The 18,816-nt window shown below is 38.3% G+C and overlaps 2 protein-coding genes across 7 annotated transcripts in view; one reads left to right on the top strand and one right to left on the bottom strand.

The window, feature by feature from the left end:
• Positions 1 to 17,082, bottom strand: part of MAB21L2 (mab-21 like 2) — a 37,127-nt gene extending 20,045 nt beyond the window's left edge. For all 3 annotated transcript variants that reach the window (XM_073341335.2, XM_073341336.2, XM_073341334.2), the window contains exon 1: positions 14,827 to 17,082. In XM_073341335.2, coding sequence (XP_073197436.1) covers positions 15,085 to 16,164 — 1,080 coding nt within the window. In that variant the 5' untranslated portion in view covers positions 16,165 to 17,082 and the 3' untranslated portion in view covers positions 14,827 to 15,084. The remainder of the gene's footprint in view (positions 1 to 14,826) is intronic.
• LRBA (LPS responsive beige-like anchor protein) overlaps positions 1 to 18,816 on the top strand; it is a 558,089-nt gene that overhangs the window by 291,621 nt on the left and 247,652 nt on the right. For all 4 annotated transcript variants that reach the window (XM_073341330.2, XM_073341331.2, XM_073341329.2 and 1 more), the window contains 2 exons: positions 8,585 to 8,731; positions 11,354 to 11,490. In XM_073341330.2, coding sequence (XP_073197431.2) covers positions 8,585 to 8,731; positions 11,354 to 11,490 — 284 coding nt within the window. The remainder of the gene's footprint in view (positions 1 to 8,584; positions 8,732 to 11,353; positions 11,491 to 18,816) is intronic.

The following is an 18,816-nucleotide window of genomic DNA, read 5'->3' as shown; positions in this document are numbered from 1 at the left end:
GGATATATTATTTGTGATAAATTACCAATTTATATTTTAACAATTTTAATAAATAGTAAATATTTCCCTATGAAAAATCCCAACCAATTGTTTCAGTTAGCTGTAATGTAAAAATGAAAGCAGTTATAAAGCAATATGGATTTCCAGAGATGCTTGTGTATTTCTATCTCCTACATTTTAGCATGAGAATCCAGCCAGAGAGAGATGCTAACAAATACCAGAGTGCAAGGTAGGGTCCAAGAAGTGATTGCTAGAGGGTAACATAGGTACCTGGTGAGTGAAAGAGGAGATAGGATTTTAATGTTTTCATATGTTCATATTTGCATCTTTTTATTGGAGAAAGCTCTACATATGTTTCCATTTCCATTATAGTGTGTATCTCTAAAATTTTAATTTAGTAACTGTTTTGAAAGCCCTGATAAACTAAAGGGAATAAATAAGCAGAGCCACTGATTGTTCCTTTGGGTTTAAAAATGTATTTAGTTTGATGATGTACTTAAATTTATTATTTTATGACTTTGAGAGCTAATTAAGATACATTAAGTAGAAAAAAATACATTCCCCACATTTAAAATTAATTGGTTCTGATTAAAGCGGAATACTCTAAACCACAAAAGCATATGTTTTCATGAACCAGAATTATTTTTTAAAAATATTTAGCAGCCGTGTTCTTTTTGTTTTCCAATGTATGAATATGTTGTTTCTCTCTCTCTCTCAATTAATATAAATTTTAAATCATTAAGACTATTGTATGGCTTCAGAAGAGCATCATCATCTTAAAGGTTGGCCTTGGCCTAGCATCTTAACCTCTTGCACTCAGCCTTTAAGAGCCATTTCTGGAGGAAAATGCCTACAATATGTCAGCAGATATAATGCCAAATGTGACATCAGTCCTTTAAAATAAATGACTATACAGAAAATAGTCAATAAAGTGATCTAAAAGCAATAATGGTCCCAGACCCCTACATCTTTGACTATAGGAGAAGGAGAAATGAGATGTAGATTTAATTAGGCCACTTCTGCTTTGAGGCTAGTTTTTAATTTTGTGGGTTTTTTCTACACTATGAGTTTCAAGGGCATAAGGTGCCTTTTAGCTAATGATCCTTACATTAGAAAGAACTGCCTCCTTTAAAACCATGTTTAGCGTCAATAAAATAGATTTTTCTCACATGTTTTGAGTTCATATTTACATTGTTGTGGTTTAATATGAATATCTCTTTCTCCAATCTTTATATTCTGTTTATCAGATATATAAAAGTACATATACATACACATCTATATTTTAATTGCTAATCCTTTAGAGCATATCTTTATTTAGACAAACAGTTTTTCCTATGTAATTAAACACAGATTAATACAATTCCACCAACTGGAGAGATGGGTAACATTTATCAATAACCAAACTCCAATTTTTACTGTCTGTTTCTACTAGCTGATTCACATAGGAGAGAGACTCTTTTCCAAACAAAAGTAAACTAAATCCAAGTAGCCCTTTTTGATAATATATTATTGCTAGCTAATGAAAATAAAGTTGATTAAATTTCCCATCAGCTATTCCTTCTGTTCAACATTTTTTAAAATCTTTGACAAACTTCTGTTTTGTTTAATTTTTGATGGTGTTTTAATTGTGAAGTTTTAATTTAATGCCATAATTACTAATTGCCGTTTTCATTATTACATTAATTTTTCAGTTTCTTAAGTTAAAATATTCATTGCATAGTTAAACATAAACACAAATGCCAGATAGGTGGGTCAACTTAGTAATAATTTAGCTAGAAAGAGGCTAACCAGTCATCTATCAGTATTAATACAGACTTCTAAAGTAATGAAAGAAAACAGCATTATAAATATGGACATCAAAACCTTTTCATTATTATAACAACAATAATTAATAAACAATATCAAAGCAGAAAATTCCATCCCTTGGAGATTCTGGTGATGAGACTTTCAGGCTATGCTCTCATGAGTTAGGATGATGCCAGAATTCTCAGTGGAATTGTCCTTATGTTCTATAGTTTCTCATTAATAATGTATCATGAATCATTCTATATCAATTAAATATGCACTTCTCTAAAGCAAATAAACTTTTGGCATAATGAATGCACCCTCACCCTCCCCCCTTAGCCTTTTTTTTTTTTTTTTTTTTTAACAGCATGACCCTACTCTGAAATCAGATATATGGATTTTGCCAAAGAATAGGAAAGTTAAGATAAATGTTTAAGTATAAATAATGAAAAAAGAAAATGTTGAGTGGAACGTATTTTTAAAAGCATTTTAATTTTCAGCTAATTTATCACTCTTAAGATAGGCTGTATCTACTGTTGTTTGCATTACAGTAGTTCTAGGTGTAGTCCCTGCCCCAGAGAGCTCACAGTCAAAGAAAGCTCACACTGTGAAATAGCAAAAAAAGATCCTAAAGCAATCAGACATAATACAGTAAACATACAAAAAACAACAGCAACAAAAATCAGCCCTGTTGCAGCCTAGTTATGTTTTCGTAGCAAGACCCCATCTTTTCCATGGATTGATTTGATTTGAAGGAGAGCCTCTGGTGTAGAGGTGGCAGAGTAAATACCTGAAGACTAATGTTCTCTGTTCAGGCAATCAATAGCAGCCCCATGACTATACTTCTGGCTACCTTCTAGTTAAAAACAAATTTTTAATTCTGACAATTTAATTGCCCTTCCCAAGTTCACATTAACTTGCTTGGGAAAAAGGGCTTCAGGTAATTTTTCAAAGGAGGAGGGGGGGAAGAACCTCCAAAATGGTTATTTATAAAAGTCAGTCTGGCACTGTGTGTCCGCACATGGGGAACGGAAGGGGATGTAATTTTTTCTTTCTCTAGAAATTGAACCCTAAGTTTTAAAATAAAATAACCGGCATAGAAACTGAACTTTCTTTATGGAAATTGGCAGCATCAGGCAAAGATGAACACTTTAAAATAAATTAATTTAAGCCAAAAATCGTCTGTTAAAGAAGTCTGACAAAATCTAATTGATGGAAAATACTTTTATGAAATGTGTTCATGTGTGTCAGTTTAAAAAAAACCAACTTTCTGTTTGCAGTAAAATAGACTGTTGTAGTACTGTCAACTTAAACATTGCAGATTGTGCCAGTGTATCCCACCATAATTGTGAAATTGACTAGAAATTGACCATGAACAAAAACAAAGCTGACTAATCAATTTTAATTGTCTAAGCTCAAGTGAAAAAGAATCAAACACACAAAAATAAAATGGTGCAAAAGAGCATTATATTTTCAATATTTCCCTTTAACTAAGTGGTGATGGTAGTGAAAGAGGGTGACATTTTTAAATTATTTTTAAAAATTAAATTATTTTAAATGGACACTACCTGCCTAAACTTTTAAAAATTCTTTATTTTTTTCAATTTGTCAGAAATCAACAACTTGACATCAAGTTATCTGGTGTATAATGCTTTCTGATGATTTATCAAACTGATTTTTAAATTAAGTAGCTGCTAAACTTAAACCATCAATATAAATGAGTGATAAACAAATAGTTGCACCAACCTCCAAAAAAACCAAGCCTAGTTTTATGAAACCTTGAAATTTGGCCAGCAACACAAGATAAATCAAGATTTTAGACCCCTATCCTCCAAGTAGCTCTGCTTCATTAAAGTCAATAAGGCTCCCTATTTGCTTCAGAAATCTGCTTCCATAGAGCTCCTTGCAGGATCAGGGCTGTAATATGGAGAGGGAGAAGGAAAGAATATGGATTTGAAATAATGGAATAATTACTGTGCCATATAAGTATGATGCCAGTGGTCTCTTGTTTCCTGTATAAGACATAGAGACTATGCCTCTTGGGGTATGTCTACTCTGCAAAGAAAAAGCTGTGGCTGGCCCATGCCTGCTTACTTGGGTCGCAGGGCTGTTTCATTGCAGTGTAGACTTTCAGGCTCAGGCTGCAGCCCAACCTCTGTGACCCACCTACCTTGCAGGGGTGGCCTCATTCTGAAAAGATGTAAGCATGCATTTAGATCTGCAGGACTGAGGCCTAAGGCTCAAATTCTGCCAGAGAACTGCAAGAGGGTTACAGGGATTTGCATTAGCAGACACCAAAGCAGGATTTGGGACCTAAATAGGAAATTATTAAATGTTTACTTTGGGGAATGCTTTTTATTCATACTTCTAAAAAGATTTACTGTTAAGAGATCACTTCCTCCCCATACACTTTTTTTTGCATAGTTGAGAATGTTAGCTGCTGAAGGTAGAACATCATAATACTTTTAATGACAGGTTTCAGAGTAACAGCCGTGTTAGTCTGTATTCGCAAAAAGAAAAGGAGTACTTGTGGCAGAAAGAAGAAAAGGAGTATTTAGAGACTAACCAATTTATTTGAGCATAAGCTTTCGTGAGCTGGATGAAGTGAGCTGTAGCTCACGAAAGCTTATGCTCAAATAAATTGGTTAGTCTCTAAGGTGCCACAAGTACTCCTTTTCTTTTTGATAATACTTTTAAGTGTCATTTGTTAGCATTTGACTAAACTGAATACACAAATGTGCATGTACACACATATATGTATGTGGACATGTGTGTGTATGCGCGCATGTATGCATAGACAAGATATATATGTACTAGGCTCTGTCTTGCACACACAAGTCTCAGATTTATACCTGTAGAGAGAGAACTAGAATGCTGTGTGTATAGATTGTATCTGTGCAATATATCTTGTCTGTGCACAATTATGTAAATACACACACGTATGTGTACATTGAATGTATGTGTGTGTGTGTATATATTCCTGTATTCAGGTTAGCAGGGTGCTAACAGATGATGCTTTATTATATTCTGATTTTCTGCCTTCCATCAACAAGCATTTTTTTTATATTCATATGTATATACGTGGATCTGTATATATATATATAGATTCATGTATATACATGTATAAAAGTTGTATAGATCCACATGTATAACTTATATATAATATATTCACGTATATATAAGTATATACATGTGGAGATATATATATGAGAGAGTGGTAAGGAGAGGTGATAGAAGTTAAAATGCCCACAAGGAATAAAACAACCAATAGCCTCAAATCTTCAATTAATGCAATTTGCTTCAATAGTTTTCTTTTGGAATATCCATAGTGATATATTTTAAATAATTATAACACAATTCGCATAGGTGGAAAAATGAAATCCAATGATTGGAAAAGAGATGATGAAAGGAAGAGTTAATTTCTATTTATCCAATCTACATTTATAATTCCCCAGTCACCTTGCTATCGAAAGCCCCTTGTTTACTTTCATTTTCCTAATGATAGTGAGAAAAAAACTGAAGAAAACTTTAGTAAGTTTTAAGTTTTAGTAAACTTTTGGCCAGAAATTACCTGAGTTGTGTCTAAAAGTTGTACGTACAGATCTTGAATTTCAGATTAGCTCTTAAAGGGACAACAGGTACAGTTTTAGTTTGAAATGAGACCTTCAGTGTAATTAAGGCAGAATGTGCCAAAGAGAGTGAAAATATCTGACATTTACTTGTGAATGGCGATTTAAAAAGTACAATCCAGGCACGGTTTATAAAATAACAGATAAAATTTAGCTGCATTTAAAAAATGTTTATCTTTTATTTTGTACTTGAGATCATTTTTTTCTAATTAAAAAATAAAATCGTCAACAGAGTACTATTACGCCATTGAGAATTGAACGCAAGTGCATGTGGTGTGCATTAGAATACTGTTGGTAATTTTACTGCTGCTAACTTAAAATCCTCCAGGGGGAGTTAATTACAGGAAAACCTTTCTAAATATCAGCTGCATATTTTCTGTGACAGGACTGTTTTCAACTCAGGTTGAACAATTCCAGAGTCTGAGTTTTCTTTAGTTATATGAACTGATATATCTTAATACAAAATGTTGTTTCATGGGGTGCAGTGCACTCTGTTTTCCAAGTCAACGAAATCCTATGCATAATGTGGCAAAGCAATTTGGTCTGGAAGAAATTGTCATGCAAAAGAGAACTAATTTATAAATTAAACTTCCATTTTTTTAAACTGAAGGCCTAAACATAAAGTAGGGGTTTTTACTTTTCACTTAATTGGATAGTTTATTTTTTGCAATGTACGTGTATATATTTACTTAAACACTTTAAGCCATGGTATATTGCCACTAGGGATTGCGTTCTTCTGTAAATGTTTGCAGATTAAAGTTTTTTTAAAATAAGCCAGTGGACCCTCAAATCCTCTCTGGCAGTAATCAGAGAACGCAATGAGCAATGTGCTGAAGTTAGTTGATCATGATGTTAGACATATGTTTCTTAAAAGAAGTGTGGCCAGGTATTCTCTCATTTAATCATTTATTTTTAAGATTATATACAATTATGTGAATTTTGATAGTCAAAAACAATTGTATGATTGCACTACTATTTCCTGGCATAGTATCTCTGTGTCCACAGCACAGAATACCTTTGATGTATAATGAACCACTGCCTCCTATCTGTTGCTGAGAGCTTGAAATGTAAATAAATAGATTTAATCATGGGAGTGTAGAGATAAAAATAGGGCAAATATTTTCCCCATAAAATTGGCATTTCCTTTGTGTGTATTCTAAATAGAGAGAGGGAAGAAAACTGTTTAAGGCAGGTTACAATTACATGTATTGTCACATTAATGTAATGTTTGCTTAACTATACCATAAAATATTTAATTAGAAGGTATAGCATGAAATATGCTTTCTGTTGCTGATGTTAAAGATTAGGATGATTTTTCATTTTTGTTTTTTATTCAGCATATTTAGTAATCCAGGCACGAACCTATTAACATCCTGTAGACTTTCAGAGTTTGCTTGTCTCATTTTTATAGCCCCTTTTGAAAGCAGGTGGGTGCACACTTCAGTAGAATGCTAAAAGTGATTTTTTTTTTAACGTCTCACTCATCTCCATGTCTGTATGGCTGGATGTGTGTATCTAGTTAGTAAAATTTGCATATAACTTACTTTTCCAACTCCTTATTTCCACTCCTCCTATTACTAATGGAAAATATAGGAATCTGGCGTCTAGTTCTGCAGTGAATTGGCAAACGGTTTGAAATGTAGTATGTTAAGTTCGAGTTTAGTCACAATAAAATATGAAATTATAAGAATACTATTCACAAGGATTAGTTTGCAAGAAGATCTAAAATAAACTCCCCACCTCAGTGACCTCTTCTAAGTGAATCTCTGGAATAGCTGTGTGTCTCTTGCTGTTACTGGTTAGATTTGAATATTTTAAACGTTAGTAAGTCGCAGCTGTTTTGGAAGCTAATACCTAGTGTAGAGAAATTATTTCCATTAATTCTTTCTTGGGACGCCATCAAATGTAACTGGGTATTGAAAGCCTCTGGCAACACCGACAGTTTTCTAAAGTTTATTGACTTGCTGCCCTAGCATTGTGCACACGCGAAGATCAGATGCATGGCGCGCTAGCAAGTGTGTGTGTGTGTGTGTGTTGGTTTGGGGGGAAGAGAAAAGGAGAGATGTAAAGAAATGCAAATAAATAAATAACCCCTATGTAAAGAATAAAAGATCAAAGAGGCGCTGAATCGGGTTACGTTGAACAGGAAGATAGGGCGAACCTACGATGTAAACTGTGCATTGGCTTTTGTCTTGAGCAAGTTTGTATCTGTAAAATGAAATCGTGTATTGCTGTTGTCACTGTCTACAAAAGATTTGCTGTTGTGTAGTGAGAGCAGACACGCGCGCACCCTTTGAGAGCCTATAGAAGCCAGTCCCTATTTCAGCTTCCCCCTGCCGGCCTGTCTCCAGGTCTCCTGCTGCCTCTCCTCTCCTCTCTGCTTCGTTTCTCCACTTGCTGCTTTTTGCAGCGTGGAGACAGCAAGGCCAACCCTGGTCGGCTCGCAGCAGTTTCCCTGTTGCGTTTATCCAAAGCTCTAGTTCACTGGCCGGAGAAGTTGTCGGGCGGCGGCTGCAGCTGCTGCTGCTCTCGCTTCCAGCCTGCAGCGCTGGGGGCCTGGGTAAATTCTAAAGAAGCTGCCCGAGCCGCGCAGGGCGCAGAAGGCTGGATCACGGCTCGCGAAGCAGCCGGACGAAGAGCTGCTGTTGTCGCCGCGGCTCTCTGGGTCAAATCGAGCCCCTGAGCTTTTAATGGGGACTCTCCATTGGTTCCAATGGTGAATTTTTCTAAAACCTGATGGCTAGACGTGGCCCTGTGATTGGCAAAGGAATTGTGTCCCTTTCCTGTTTGCCTTTCCTGAATCGACGCTTAAAACGTAGCATTTAAAGACAAGTTACTCTGCAGAGTCTAGAACCATCTCCAGCAGATAGAGCCTCTTAACTTCTGGAGAAATGTCTGGTGGTTTTCTCATCCCAAATTTTGGGAGGACTGAAATAGCGCTAAATACTGCAGAGATCGCCCAGTGTATTTCAAGGCAGGTTTAATAGGATTAAAACTAGCTCAACTAGCCACTTGTCCCCCTAATGTTAGAGGTTTAACGAGAGCTTCCCGGGCATACTTACTCTCAGCCAGAGTTTTCTCCTCTCTGATCTTCATTGCAAAAGGCTATTTTCCAATCACCGTTGCCTCTGAGAGCTGATAGACAGCAATGTTTCTCTCTTTCATTTCAGCTCCAGACGAAGACGTGCTTCTTAAAGGAAAGCAGTCCATCAAGAGTCAGGTTTTAGGAAATCAGAACTCGGAGAGTGAGATTCTCTTGGAAGGCGACGATGATACCTTGTCATCCATTGAGGAGAAAGATTTGGAGAACTTAATTGGTAACTTCAGCTGTCTATTTGCTCCCTAGCTCCTCAGTTTCCTTACCCATTTAGCTCTATTTTCATACTTTTTTGCAGTGAGTATTGTTTTGGGATAGACAGTGATAGATTGTTCTTTCCCATAATTGAGTTAATGAAAGATAATTTTCTGTGCACCTCAGGGTTTGAGACTCAGCTTTAGCACACTAGTGAATTTTCCTTCTGCGGCTTTTATAACCCTATTGTTTTCACCCGGGGAGATTTAAAAAAAAAATAATTTTTTTTTTTGCATTTTCCTAAGAAAGCATGTGTAGAAAAGTAGCCTTTTTCATTAACAAGAGCTCCCTTTTTCTACTTTTGACTAGTCTAAGTGCTCAAAACCCTGGGGCTAGTGGGCAGTTTTGTTATTTATAATTGGAGGCTTTAGAGAGCTCTATTTTTGAGTCATAAAAATACATCAGTCACTTCTCTTTTGTTGAAGGGTCTGTTTACTGCATTAAGAGTTCAACTCTTCTAACCCTTCTCAGTCCCTTTCCCCCAAAAGTATCCTCATAGCTGATGTTTTTTTTTCACCCTGAAAATGGTCAGTTCCATTAACTTGATTACTTTTACTGTGTTGGATGCACGCCTCTTTGTTAGAGTTTGCAATCAAAATGGCTTAAACCTGCTTCTTTTACCTATAATGTTTAAATGCTAAACAATAGCTCCAAATTCAGGGACTACAACTTCCAATTTAGCTCCATTTTTAAAAGAGTAACACAGGCTTATATGAAAACTTGAACTCCTTTGCACCATTCCACTTTACATGTGGATTTCTATGTGTGCTCATAATCCACATCCATTAAATTTACAGAAGAATGTTGCCCAGTTAAATTCTGACTTACTAGGAAGCAAATAAGTTATCAAAATGGAAGATGTGAAGTAATTGGAAATCGTATTTCAGGGCAATTCATTTACCCATTGTCTGAACTACATGCCACTTTTCTTTTTTAGACCATTGAAAATATAGCCTAATGTTAAGGTCATATACTAATCAGTGAAATAAAATAGAAGTAATTGGAGCATAATGCAGTTTTTTTAATGGAATCTGTTCCTGTCTATTGCTGGTCTCCTCCTCAACAGCCTTCCACCCATTTCCTTCTCTTTTATTATGCATTGCTTGCTTCTAGGAATACATTCATACTGTAATAGAGGTGAAAGGGGAGTTTAATTATTTAATCTTGACAATGGCAATAGGATTAAGAAGTAATCCTCACTAATAAAGTGGTGTGGGTTAGAAATGAAGTGGAAATTGTCAGGGGTCTTCTACGGGACCTGGGTTGCCCCAGCTTCTGCAGCTGTCTGCTCACCCTGTAATTGAATGTCTGAGAGTGATTGAAAAAATGTTATTTCTCCTCTGGATTACATGCTAATGTACAGAGGGCAAAGGGAGACAGCAAAAGAACACATAGCTGCTTATTTCAACCATTTGTGGGGATGAGCTTTGGGAAATCATGGCAGTTCTGCAACTATCTGATGCCCATCTGCAAACACAATGTATTTGTACATTGGGAATAGAGGGCAAAGCTGCACTGATCTCAGCAGAGCATCTCTGCTATTGTCCTACTGGCACACATTAAGATTGATGTGAGATTAAAGACCATCATCCTCCTAACAATCGATGGAAATAACAATTCATCTGAGTTTTTTGGCAGTTATTCACCCATTGATTACCTGGACGTGTGTACCTCATTTATAGACACTTTATTAATTCAAAATTGTACATGTCACTTTCTCATATTTTCAGTTTTTTTTACAAAGATTTATGGCAAAGCTGCCACAAAGTAACTTAATTTTAATCAATTGGATAACAAATCTAACCTGTTTTCCCCTTGTATGTGTTCTCTTACATAATAGGTTGTGTGTTGTCAGATCTGTGCTGAGCCTATTGTTTTACTAGTAGTCTGATTTGTCTCTGTGATAAGCCCTGTGGAGATGTGATTATTCCAGTAAAAATTCATTCAGTTGGAAACCAACCCTCCAGCTGTTTACTCCCACAGTCCCCAAGCTACACTAACACTATCTGGAATCCTTGAACAGTATTTAACAATGGAATTGAAAGCATGTTAAAAACATTGTACTTTACAATCCCTAGTATTGACTGTTTAATTTTAACAATAGATTTCCAGCATTCATGGGAGGGAACACATTTAGAAGGTTAAGACAATTTTGAACCCAGACTGCTGTGTTCATCTTTTTAGAATTTTATTGAAACCCGTTAAGTTCTTAATGCACACATTTGAAATTAAGATTTCAAGTCTTCACTTACTGTATTATTTATAACAGCAGATATATGGCTATATAAGTGTTTCAAAACTGAAAATGTGTCAGAATAAAACTAGATGATCTAACAATAAAACCACCTATCTGGCTTATGCATCAGTTGCAGCTGTAGCTGCTTTGGTGTTTGGTAATGCAGAGAGGTTGCAAGTCTGTGACATGTACTTATTGGAGTAACAACAGTTTGCTTTTTTAAACTAAGATCTCTGGTACTTTTTACCTTGTTTTTTGAGGTTAGAAAACAAATAACCTATGCTTGTTTCTGTGCAAGGTTGTGTAATCTGTTTGGATGTTTTGATTATTGCTGTTTTGCTCCTTTGGCAGGTCCAGTTAGCCTGTGTACACCAGCACAGCTTGTGGCTCCCTCTATAGTAGTGAAGGGCACTCTTTCCATCACCTCTTCTGAACTCTGCTTTGAGGTAGATGAAGAAGATCCCAGTTTTAAGAAAATCGACCCCAAGGTAAGAGATTGTTGACCTTCACCCGCTGGTGACAAATTACATGACCATTAATTCTCCATCCAACCTCCATTACCTCTATAGGTCACAAGTGTTCGTGTTTTTCTAAGTTTGTGACTGACTATGTGCATTAGCAAAGTTCATTTAAGTGGAGGGGGAAAAATCCAGCTCAGATGTTAATTAGCTTGTTGAAATAAAGCTCCAGGGAGGCATCCTAAATAAAGACACCTTGGACCACAAGGCCTTTGTGAACACTAGAAAGTTCAACAAAACTGCTAGCTGAATCCTTTGTTTTACTTTCCTGTTGTTTTTAATGTAATGCCAATATAACATAATACTCTGCTCGCTGCACTCATTATTTTGCAGTGCTTCTATTTCCCGTTATTATATAGCAGATTTTACAGAGCATTGTATTTATCATAATCAAGCAGAAAATGTTATTTCCCCTTTAAAATGTATTTATGAATAGCCTTGTTAATATAAGTAAACTTGAGTAACCTGAGTTAATTACCTGATTAGCAATTTTTTGTTTAAAATTAGATTCACTTTGCAGTAAAATTCAGTTTGAGGGCTTAAATTTCTCATGCAGTGCGAAATTAGCACTATAAAGATTGCACTTGAATGATCCCCATAATGTTAAAAAATAGTAACAGATGTGTGGCCTTCTTACTACACACATGCTCTTATTGTATTATAAACATGGAAAGAGTCCATGGATTTTACCATATCTATGTATTAAAACATTTATGTGGGGTGGGGTGCAGATAAACTGGAACTATTAATTTATTTGGGTACAGTAAATTAATTTTTCAGACCTTTGGTTGTGCCAAAATATCTTTGAAACAGTTTATAATATTAGGAAGAGATTTGTAAACCTTCGAAATCTTTGCCAATTTTGTGAATAATTTTCTTTTAAAACACACTCTTTTGTTTGGCTATATATATATAAAAAATGAAAAACCACATGTTTAGCATTAATGTGTTAGTGTACTTCCAATGTCAATCTAACATCTTCAGAGTCTTAGCTCAGAAAATGTACTGATTCGGTTTTTGTATGTGAAAAAGGAAAATGATGTGTCTCCACTGTTTTGCATGTTTCATTGTTCCATGTTTAGCATGTAGGATCATTTAGTACAGTTTGGAACATTCACCACTGCACCCTGTTTCATTTACAGGGACTATCCTTAGTTTAATCTGCTTTCTCTCTGCATGTGTGGTGGTTCTCACAAAGTGTAAATGGGCATTCTAGACCAACTGTACTTCTAAATCTGTAGCAGGGAGATTGTTCTTGGATTCCTATAAGAAAGGCAGTCAGTCTGTTAGTGTTTTGAGTTAGCCTGGTTTGGGGGAAATGGGGGAGTGGGGGTGGAATTCAGTTTTGTGTTTTAAAGACACTCCTTGATTTCCCATTGTATAGTGGTCAAAGACTAATCCTATATTGCTTTTGTTTTAAAGACAAACACAGATACAATTTAACTTTCCATTAATCATTGACACTTTCCCTGCCTCCACCCCATATTACCATAGGTTGATATCTGTAGCCAGAGTTTTGTAGAATATGCCCTTGAAAATCCAAATTCTGCGTTTTCTCAGAATGCCTGTTTAATTAATGAGTCTTCATCTGTTTGATAAATTCAACTTCCCTGTATATTTGTCTGAACTACTGGGAAAGAAAACATTGTGACAAGTTTTTTGAAGCAAAACCTGCAGTGGAGATAATATCAGTAGTGATAAGATCAGAGTTTATATTCTTACTCCAGGATTGTTTGTACAAGGACACAGTAGTCCTACAAGCACTGAGTTAAACCCATTTTGTCAGGTGAGCCAGGTTCAGAAAAGCTGTCTGCCTCTGTTGGTTAAAAAAACAAACAAACAAAACCCAAGGCAACATTTTAAGACTTTACAATCCCAGAAATTTTGCTTTTCCATAATTTTGAGGTGGTGAGAGTATGCATGTGTATATTTGCAGGTAGAAATTAAAGATGATTTTACATAAGTATTTTATAGGGTCACTTTGTGTATCTTTGTGATCACAAGGTAAACTAGATGGAATTGTTTTTGAAGTGGTTTCAGTTTTACTTTATAGTTATCTTTTTAAGTTGTTTTAAAATTCTTATGTAAACACAAAACCAACCCAAACTTTAAAGGCTATTTCTTTCTGGATTGTCCACAGAGAAGCGGAAGTAGTTCTTTGAAACAAGGTTTTGCATTGGCCTGAAAGGGCATGAAAAGGAATTTGAAATGCTCCAAACCAGTTTCAGAATATTTCCGGACGTTAAAGCAAATAATAAAAATTAATAAAAAAAATCTCACAGTAAGGTTTAAGAAATGTAAACCTTCCTTAGAAAACTTGGAGCAAAACACTATAGCCGAAAATTAGGGGCAAATCAGCTAGCATTCATTTGAGGGGGGGAAATAACAAACAAAAAACCACGACCGATAAAGGGTTGAGATGTTTGAACATAAAATTGGTTGGTTTCTTTTAATACAGCATATTTCCCCCTTTCCTGTGTATGCCCCTGTGTGCAGTGCTGCTGTGTTGCAGTTCTATGCTATACTTAAAACCCAGAGAAAACAAATATTTGTTAGAAAAAAATTGTTGCATTTAAGCTTGTGTATTATTCAGAGAAGTGTTATACTTTTTTCATTTCAAAGTAAAACTGATAGTTGAGTAACCCTCGTGTAATAAAGCAAATATCTATTTATTTTAAAAGGACAAAATAGGAACGAATTGTGATAGTTCAACAACTGAATTAAAAACAATAAAGATATTTTAAGGATTATATTATAGAAACACTCTGCCCTAGTTCTGTCAAAATTGTGCTGAAATGCTATGTGATGGTGCATGTATTCCTAAAACTTTGGAGAGTAAGATTCAAGTGACAGAAAGAAAAGCAACCAAAGAATGAATGGGAATTATTTTTTCATTAAGTACAGTCTATTTCTATTTTAATTGAAAATAATTGGAATAAACTTTAGAAAATGCTGATGAATTTATAGATAAAGCACCAGTTCAATATTGTGATTAATCTGCCTTTTATTTTTGTTTTAATCCTTTCTTCTCTGAAAGCCAAGAAAAATCTCTCTACTTGCCTGAATTTAAGAACAATTCACAAAAAAAGTCAATGTAAAGTTAAAGTAATATTTTTATTACTGTTTTCAACAATTAAGTTTGGGGCACAGTCTGACCTTGGCACTGAAATACATTTAACATCAGTAAAACTTTTTTTAAAGAGAATTTTTTACATATAGTTAAATAATTTTTTTCACTTGGTGACAACATTCAGGCAAACAAAAAGAATAAGAAAAGAATTACTATACATTTATTTGAAAATGTACCTTGCGTTTCGTTTGGATGATGGAAAGTCCGATCGCTTCGTTGTGTGACTTTTTAAAAACTCACATTGGAAGATAAAAAGGGGAAGGGGAGTCTCTTCTCGTGCAACGAGGTGATCGTTTTGGTTTTGTAAATGTCTGAGAGTTTTTAAATGCTTAACTGCAGGTGGGGTTTTGGGTGTTTGTGTCGCCGCCTCTTTTGCTGTAGCTGCTTTGTTTAAATAAAAGTTTTTAAATGGGTTTATCACTGTGTTGTTAACCCTATAGTTTGTCCAGGCTTTTAGGATTAGTGAGAATCTCCCTGGCTAGCCTCCAGGTCTGTTTGGCAGCGCTTTCCAGGGCTGAGTGCGGTTTGCCCTGAAAGAGGTCTAGGTTGGGCAGGAAGTAGTGGGGGCAGCGCCGACACTGCAGGCAAGAGATGAGCTGCAGCAGGATCCCATTCAGCCGGTCCCCCAGGCACGCCTCGTCCCAGTCGGTCTCCCGGGGGTGTTTCTCGCACTCGTACAGCAGCAGCGTCTTCATGTGGTAGTTGTTAAGCGGCTGGCCGGGCAGCTCCAGGTGCCGGTCCCGGAGGGTCTTCAGCACCGAGAGGCACTTGTTTCTGCAGCCGCCCATCAGCAACCGGTTCTCGGCCTCGCCGAACTGCAGCACCCAGGCGTCGCTCTCGGCGGAGCTCTGCTTGCCGGTCAGCGAGTAGCACTCCTTGGAGAGCAGGTTGAAGCCTTCCGCCTTCACCTCGGCCACCCTGTTGGGGCCGGGCCAGGGGATGTGGGGCATGGGCCACTGCGCAGCGCTGCGTGGCCAGATCCCAGTGCACTTGAAGGCGGGCGTGATTTGCACCACGTAGCGCTCCCGGATGCGGAGCTTCACCTCGCTGGTGTCCGCGATCATCTTCACCACGTCCCGGTAGCTGCACTTGTCCACGGCTTGGGCCACCAGGGTCTGGAAGCGGGAGCGGATCTTGCGGGCCGACAGGTAGCCCGAGGCGGTGATGAACTCCACCCAGAGCGACATGCTGCGCTTGCGGCCGTCGCTCAGCTTGAGCACCGCGCAGCCGGGCAGCGAGCCATCGTCCACGAAGTTGAAGACGCCCATCTGGTTGAGGTAGAGCACCACCTCGAACTCGGTGGGCGAGATCACCTCCAGCCCCTCGTAGCGGGCATCGATCTCGCTCAGCGAGCTGATGAAGCGGGGCTCCTGCACTTCCACCTCCTTCAGCACGTCCGACACCACCTTGCATACCTCCCGGATGGTCTTGGCGATGGCCGCCTTGCGGGCCTGGCAGCGCTCCGTGTAGTATTTGTTGAGCTGGTACACCAGCTTGGCCTGGGCGGCGATCATGTTGGGGCACAGGTCCGGGCTATAGACCGGGCTCTCGCAGTACGTTGAGGGATCCAATGCTTTAGCGGTGACTGCAGCTTTGCACAGGGCACCCGCCAAGTTGCAGCCCGCCGCCACACGCACGCACTCCGCCCCTCCGCCCCAAACACAAGGAAAGAAAATAGCGGATGATGGTGATTTTTAAAAAACAAGAACCATGCAACTGTCAGCCGATGGGAATGGGGCGATACAGGTGACGGAGGGAAAACCTCTGAAGTGCAAAGTTTGATGTGCCGCCTTTTCGGTGTGCGGGGGGGGGGGGGGTGCGGTAGGTTGTTTGCAGCCTCTGCGCGCAGCCACCCACCCTCCCACACGCAAATGGTTCAACAGTTCATTTAAAAACTTCTCTCCGGGACTCGCAGCGGGTCTCCACAGCACAGCCGAGCAGTGGCGAAGTTGAAAACCGCACGCAATAAAAGAAGAATGCGAGAAATGCCAAGAGCGGAAGAGGGAAAACTCTCTCAGACCATGGCACCACCAGAGATGTGCATGAGTTTGGCTGCTTCTCTCGCCGACTGTCAAGGGATGTTGTTGATTTCCTTCTTCCTGCTGGAGGCGTTGACTGAACCCCGTTCTGGCTTTCTCTGTCTTCAGGCGTAGACTGCTGCCTTTGGTCTGTGATCATTCATTCCTGTTCTTTAGTTTATATATATATATATATATATATATATTTCTTTGCATAGACTGTCTGAGCAGGGAGGGGTGCCCAGGACTACTTCTCCTCCCCCAGCCCCCAACCCTTGAAATTGCACGCAGAGACCCTCACTTTCTGCGCCTCTCCTTCTCGGGATGTGTGTGTGTGCGTGTGTGTCTGGCTTTGCAGGAGTGTTGTTTAGTTTATGAATGGTCCCAGGGCCCTGCCGAAGGGGTGGAGTTCCAGATCCTACAATCGCCTTCTGAGCTGTCAGAGGGGCAGCCAATCACCGAGGCAGGCTATGTGCATGTTGGATGCCGGGCAGCCGCTGCTACTGCATATGGGGATGTGGGAGGGCAGAAGAGATATTAAGGAACATGCAGAGAGAGGCGCGCACAAACAAACACTCACAGCCGCCTCCCCATCAATAGAAGGATAGAGGAAAAAGAGTATGGTCTATGAGAATTACTCGGTGTTGGAGTTGGCGGGAATTAAATACTGGGGGGAGAGTGGCATTGAATCAGAAAGGTGTGCAGTCTGTGTATGCATCCTACCGTCGTGCAAGAAAAAGACGCAACGAACTGCCTATGAGCTGAATCACTTTTACTTGGAAGCCTGATGGGGGAAAATTAACTATGCTTTTTCCACCCGGTTGTTGTAAGGAGAAGTAGCAGTAATGCTAGTGGAAGGGGCGAGGGCTACTTGTGGTACTTTGCTGCAAACATAAATCTTCTTCCACTAACGCTGGTCTGCAGCAGTGAAAGTGAGACTGTCATTGGAACAGAATAGTACACCTTGTTTTACTACTCTTCGTCAGATTAATTTAGATAAATCTTGTGCAGTAAAGCTCTGTCCCCTTTCTAAATAGCAGCATTGAACTATCTGAAATTGAAGCTAACTATATTTTTGCGAAAGTTTGTATTTTGTCCAAGTCAAATATGCATAAAATTATAGTTACGCAGTTATGTATATGCAGTTTATTGTATATTAGAGTACAGAAACAACGCCAACTAATATCAATATTAATCAATGGAGAAGTAGCTAAAATAAAATATTTCTATTACTTTAATCTTATTTTTGAAGTACAATAATTCTGTTTAATATTGTGTGTTGTTTGGGTGATATTTAGGTATGTTTCTTAACGAACTCCTACACCCTACTTAGTACTGTACAAGTCAAGTTCTCTTACACTACTGAGCTGCTTATAATATTTTTAGCAGGCAACACTTTACATTGAACCTATAAATAATCAGCACGCAAATCGAGTCTTTGCCTTGAACTTGAACGTTTGTTATGTGAGAAGAGTAGATTCTGTTTATCTCGAGCCGTTTCTCAAATATTGTAAAGGTTACGTCAAAATTCGTTGTCTTATTCTTGCTATATTTCTAGAAGCCTAGATAGATTATATATATTGAACCTGGTCACTTAGGATTCTCAATTTAAAATTTCTTAAAAGTGGAATGTTGTCGTTCTTTGGTTCTTTTGGTTTATCTGTTTCTTTGTTAGAATACAGAGACTGAGATTTAATAAAATAAAATATCACCCGTCTGTTTTTCGTGGGTATTTAAATTAAGAACATGGCTGTGAGCGGTAACAAACCTGTTGTATAAAATATGTAAAATGTGCCCTGCTCTGGTACTGGTTGCAACCTCTTCTCCCGGGATAAATCATCTTCTTTTTATTGCCCGAAAGCAGCAGGATCACGCTGCTCGTGGTAGTTGTAGGCACCTTCTCCATCATCACCAATTCCACGTATTTCAGGAAGTTTTTGGGTGCGGAATCTCTGTTCTTCCATGATGGCGACTGGATAAACGAGATTCAGGCACGGAGATGCTTTTGGCTACGGGGGAGTTTACCAGGTGCTTCAATCATGTGCACTCCCCCCCCCTCCACCCGATCCTCCTCGCACTTGCACGGATTAAAGATTTTTTTGGAGCTGAAACAAACCCAATAAAGGCGTCTAGCAGTGTAACTTGCAG

This window comes from Lepidochelys kempii, chromosome 4 (genome assembly GCF_965140285.1).
Source record: "Lepidochelys kempii isolate rLepKem1 chromosome 4, rLepKem1.hap1, whole genome shotgun sequence".
Lineage (NCBI taxonomy): Eukaryota > Metazoa > Chordata > Testudines > Cheloniidae > Lepidochelys > Lepidochelys kempii.
This window is presented reverse-complemented; position numbering and strand designations above follow the sequence as displayed.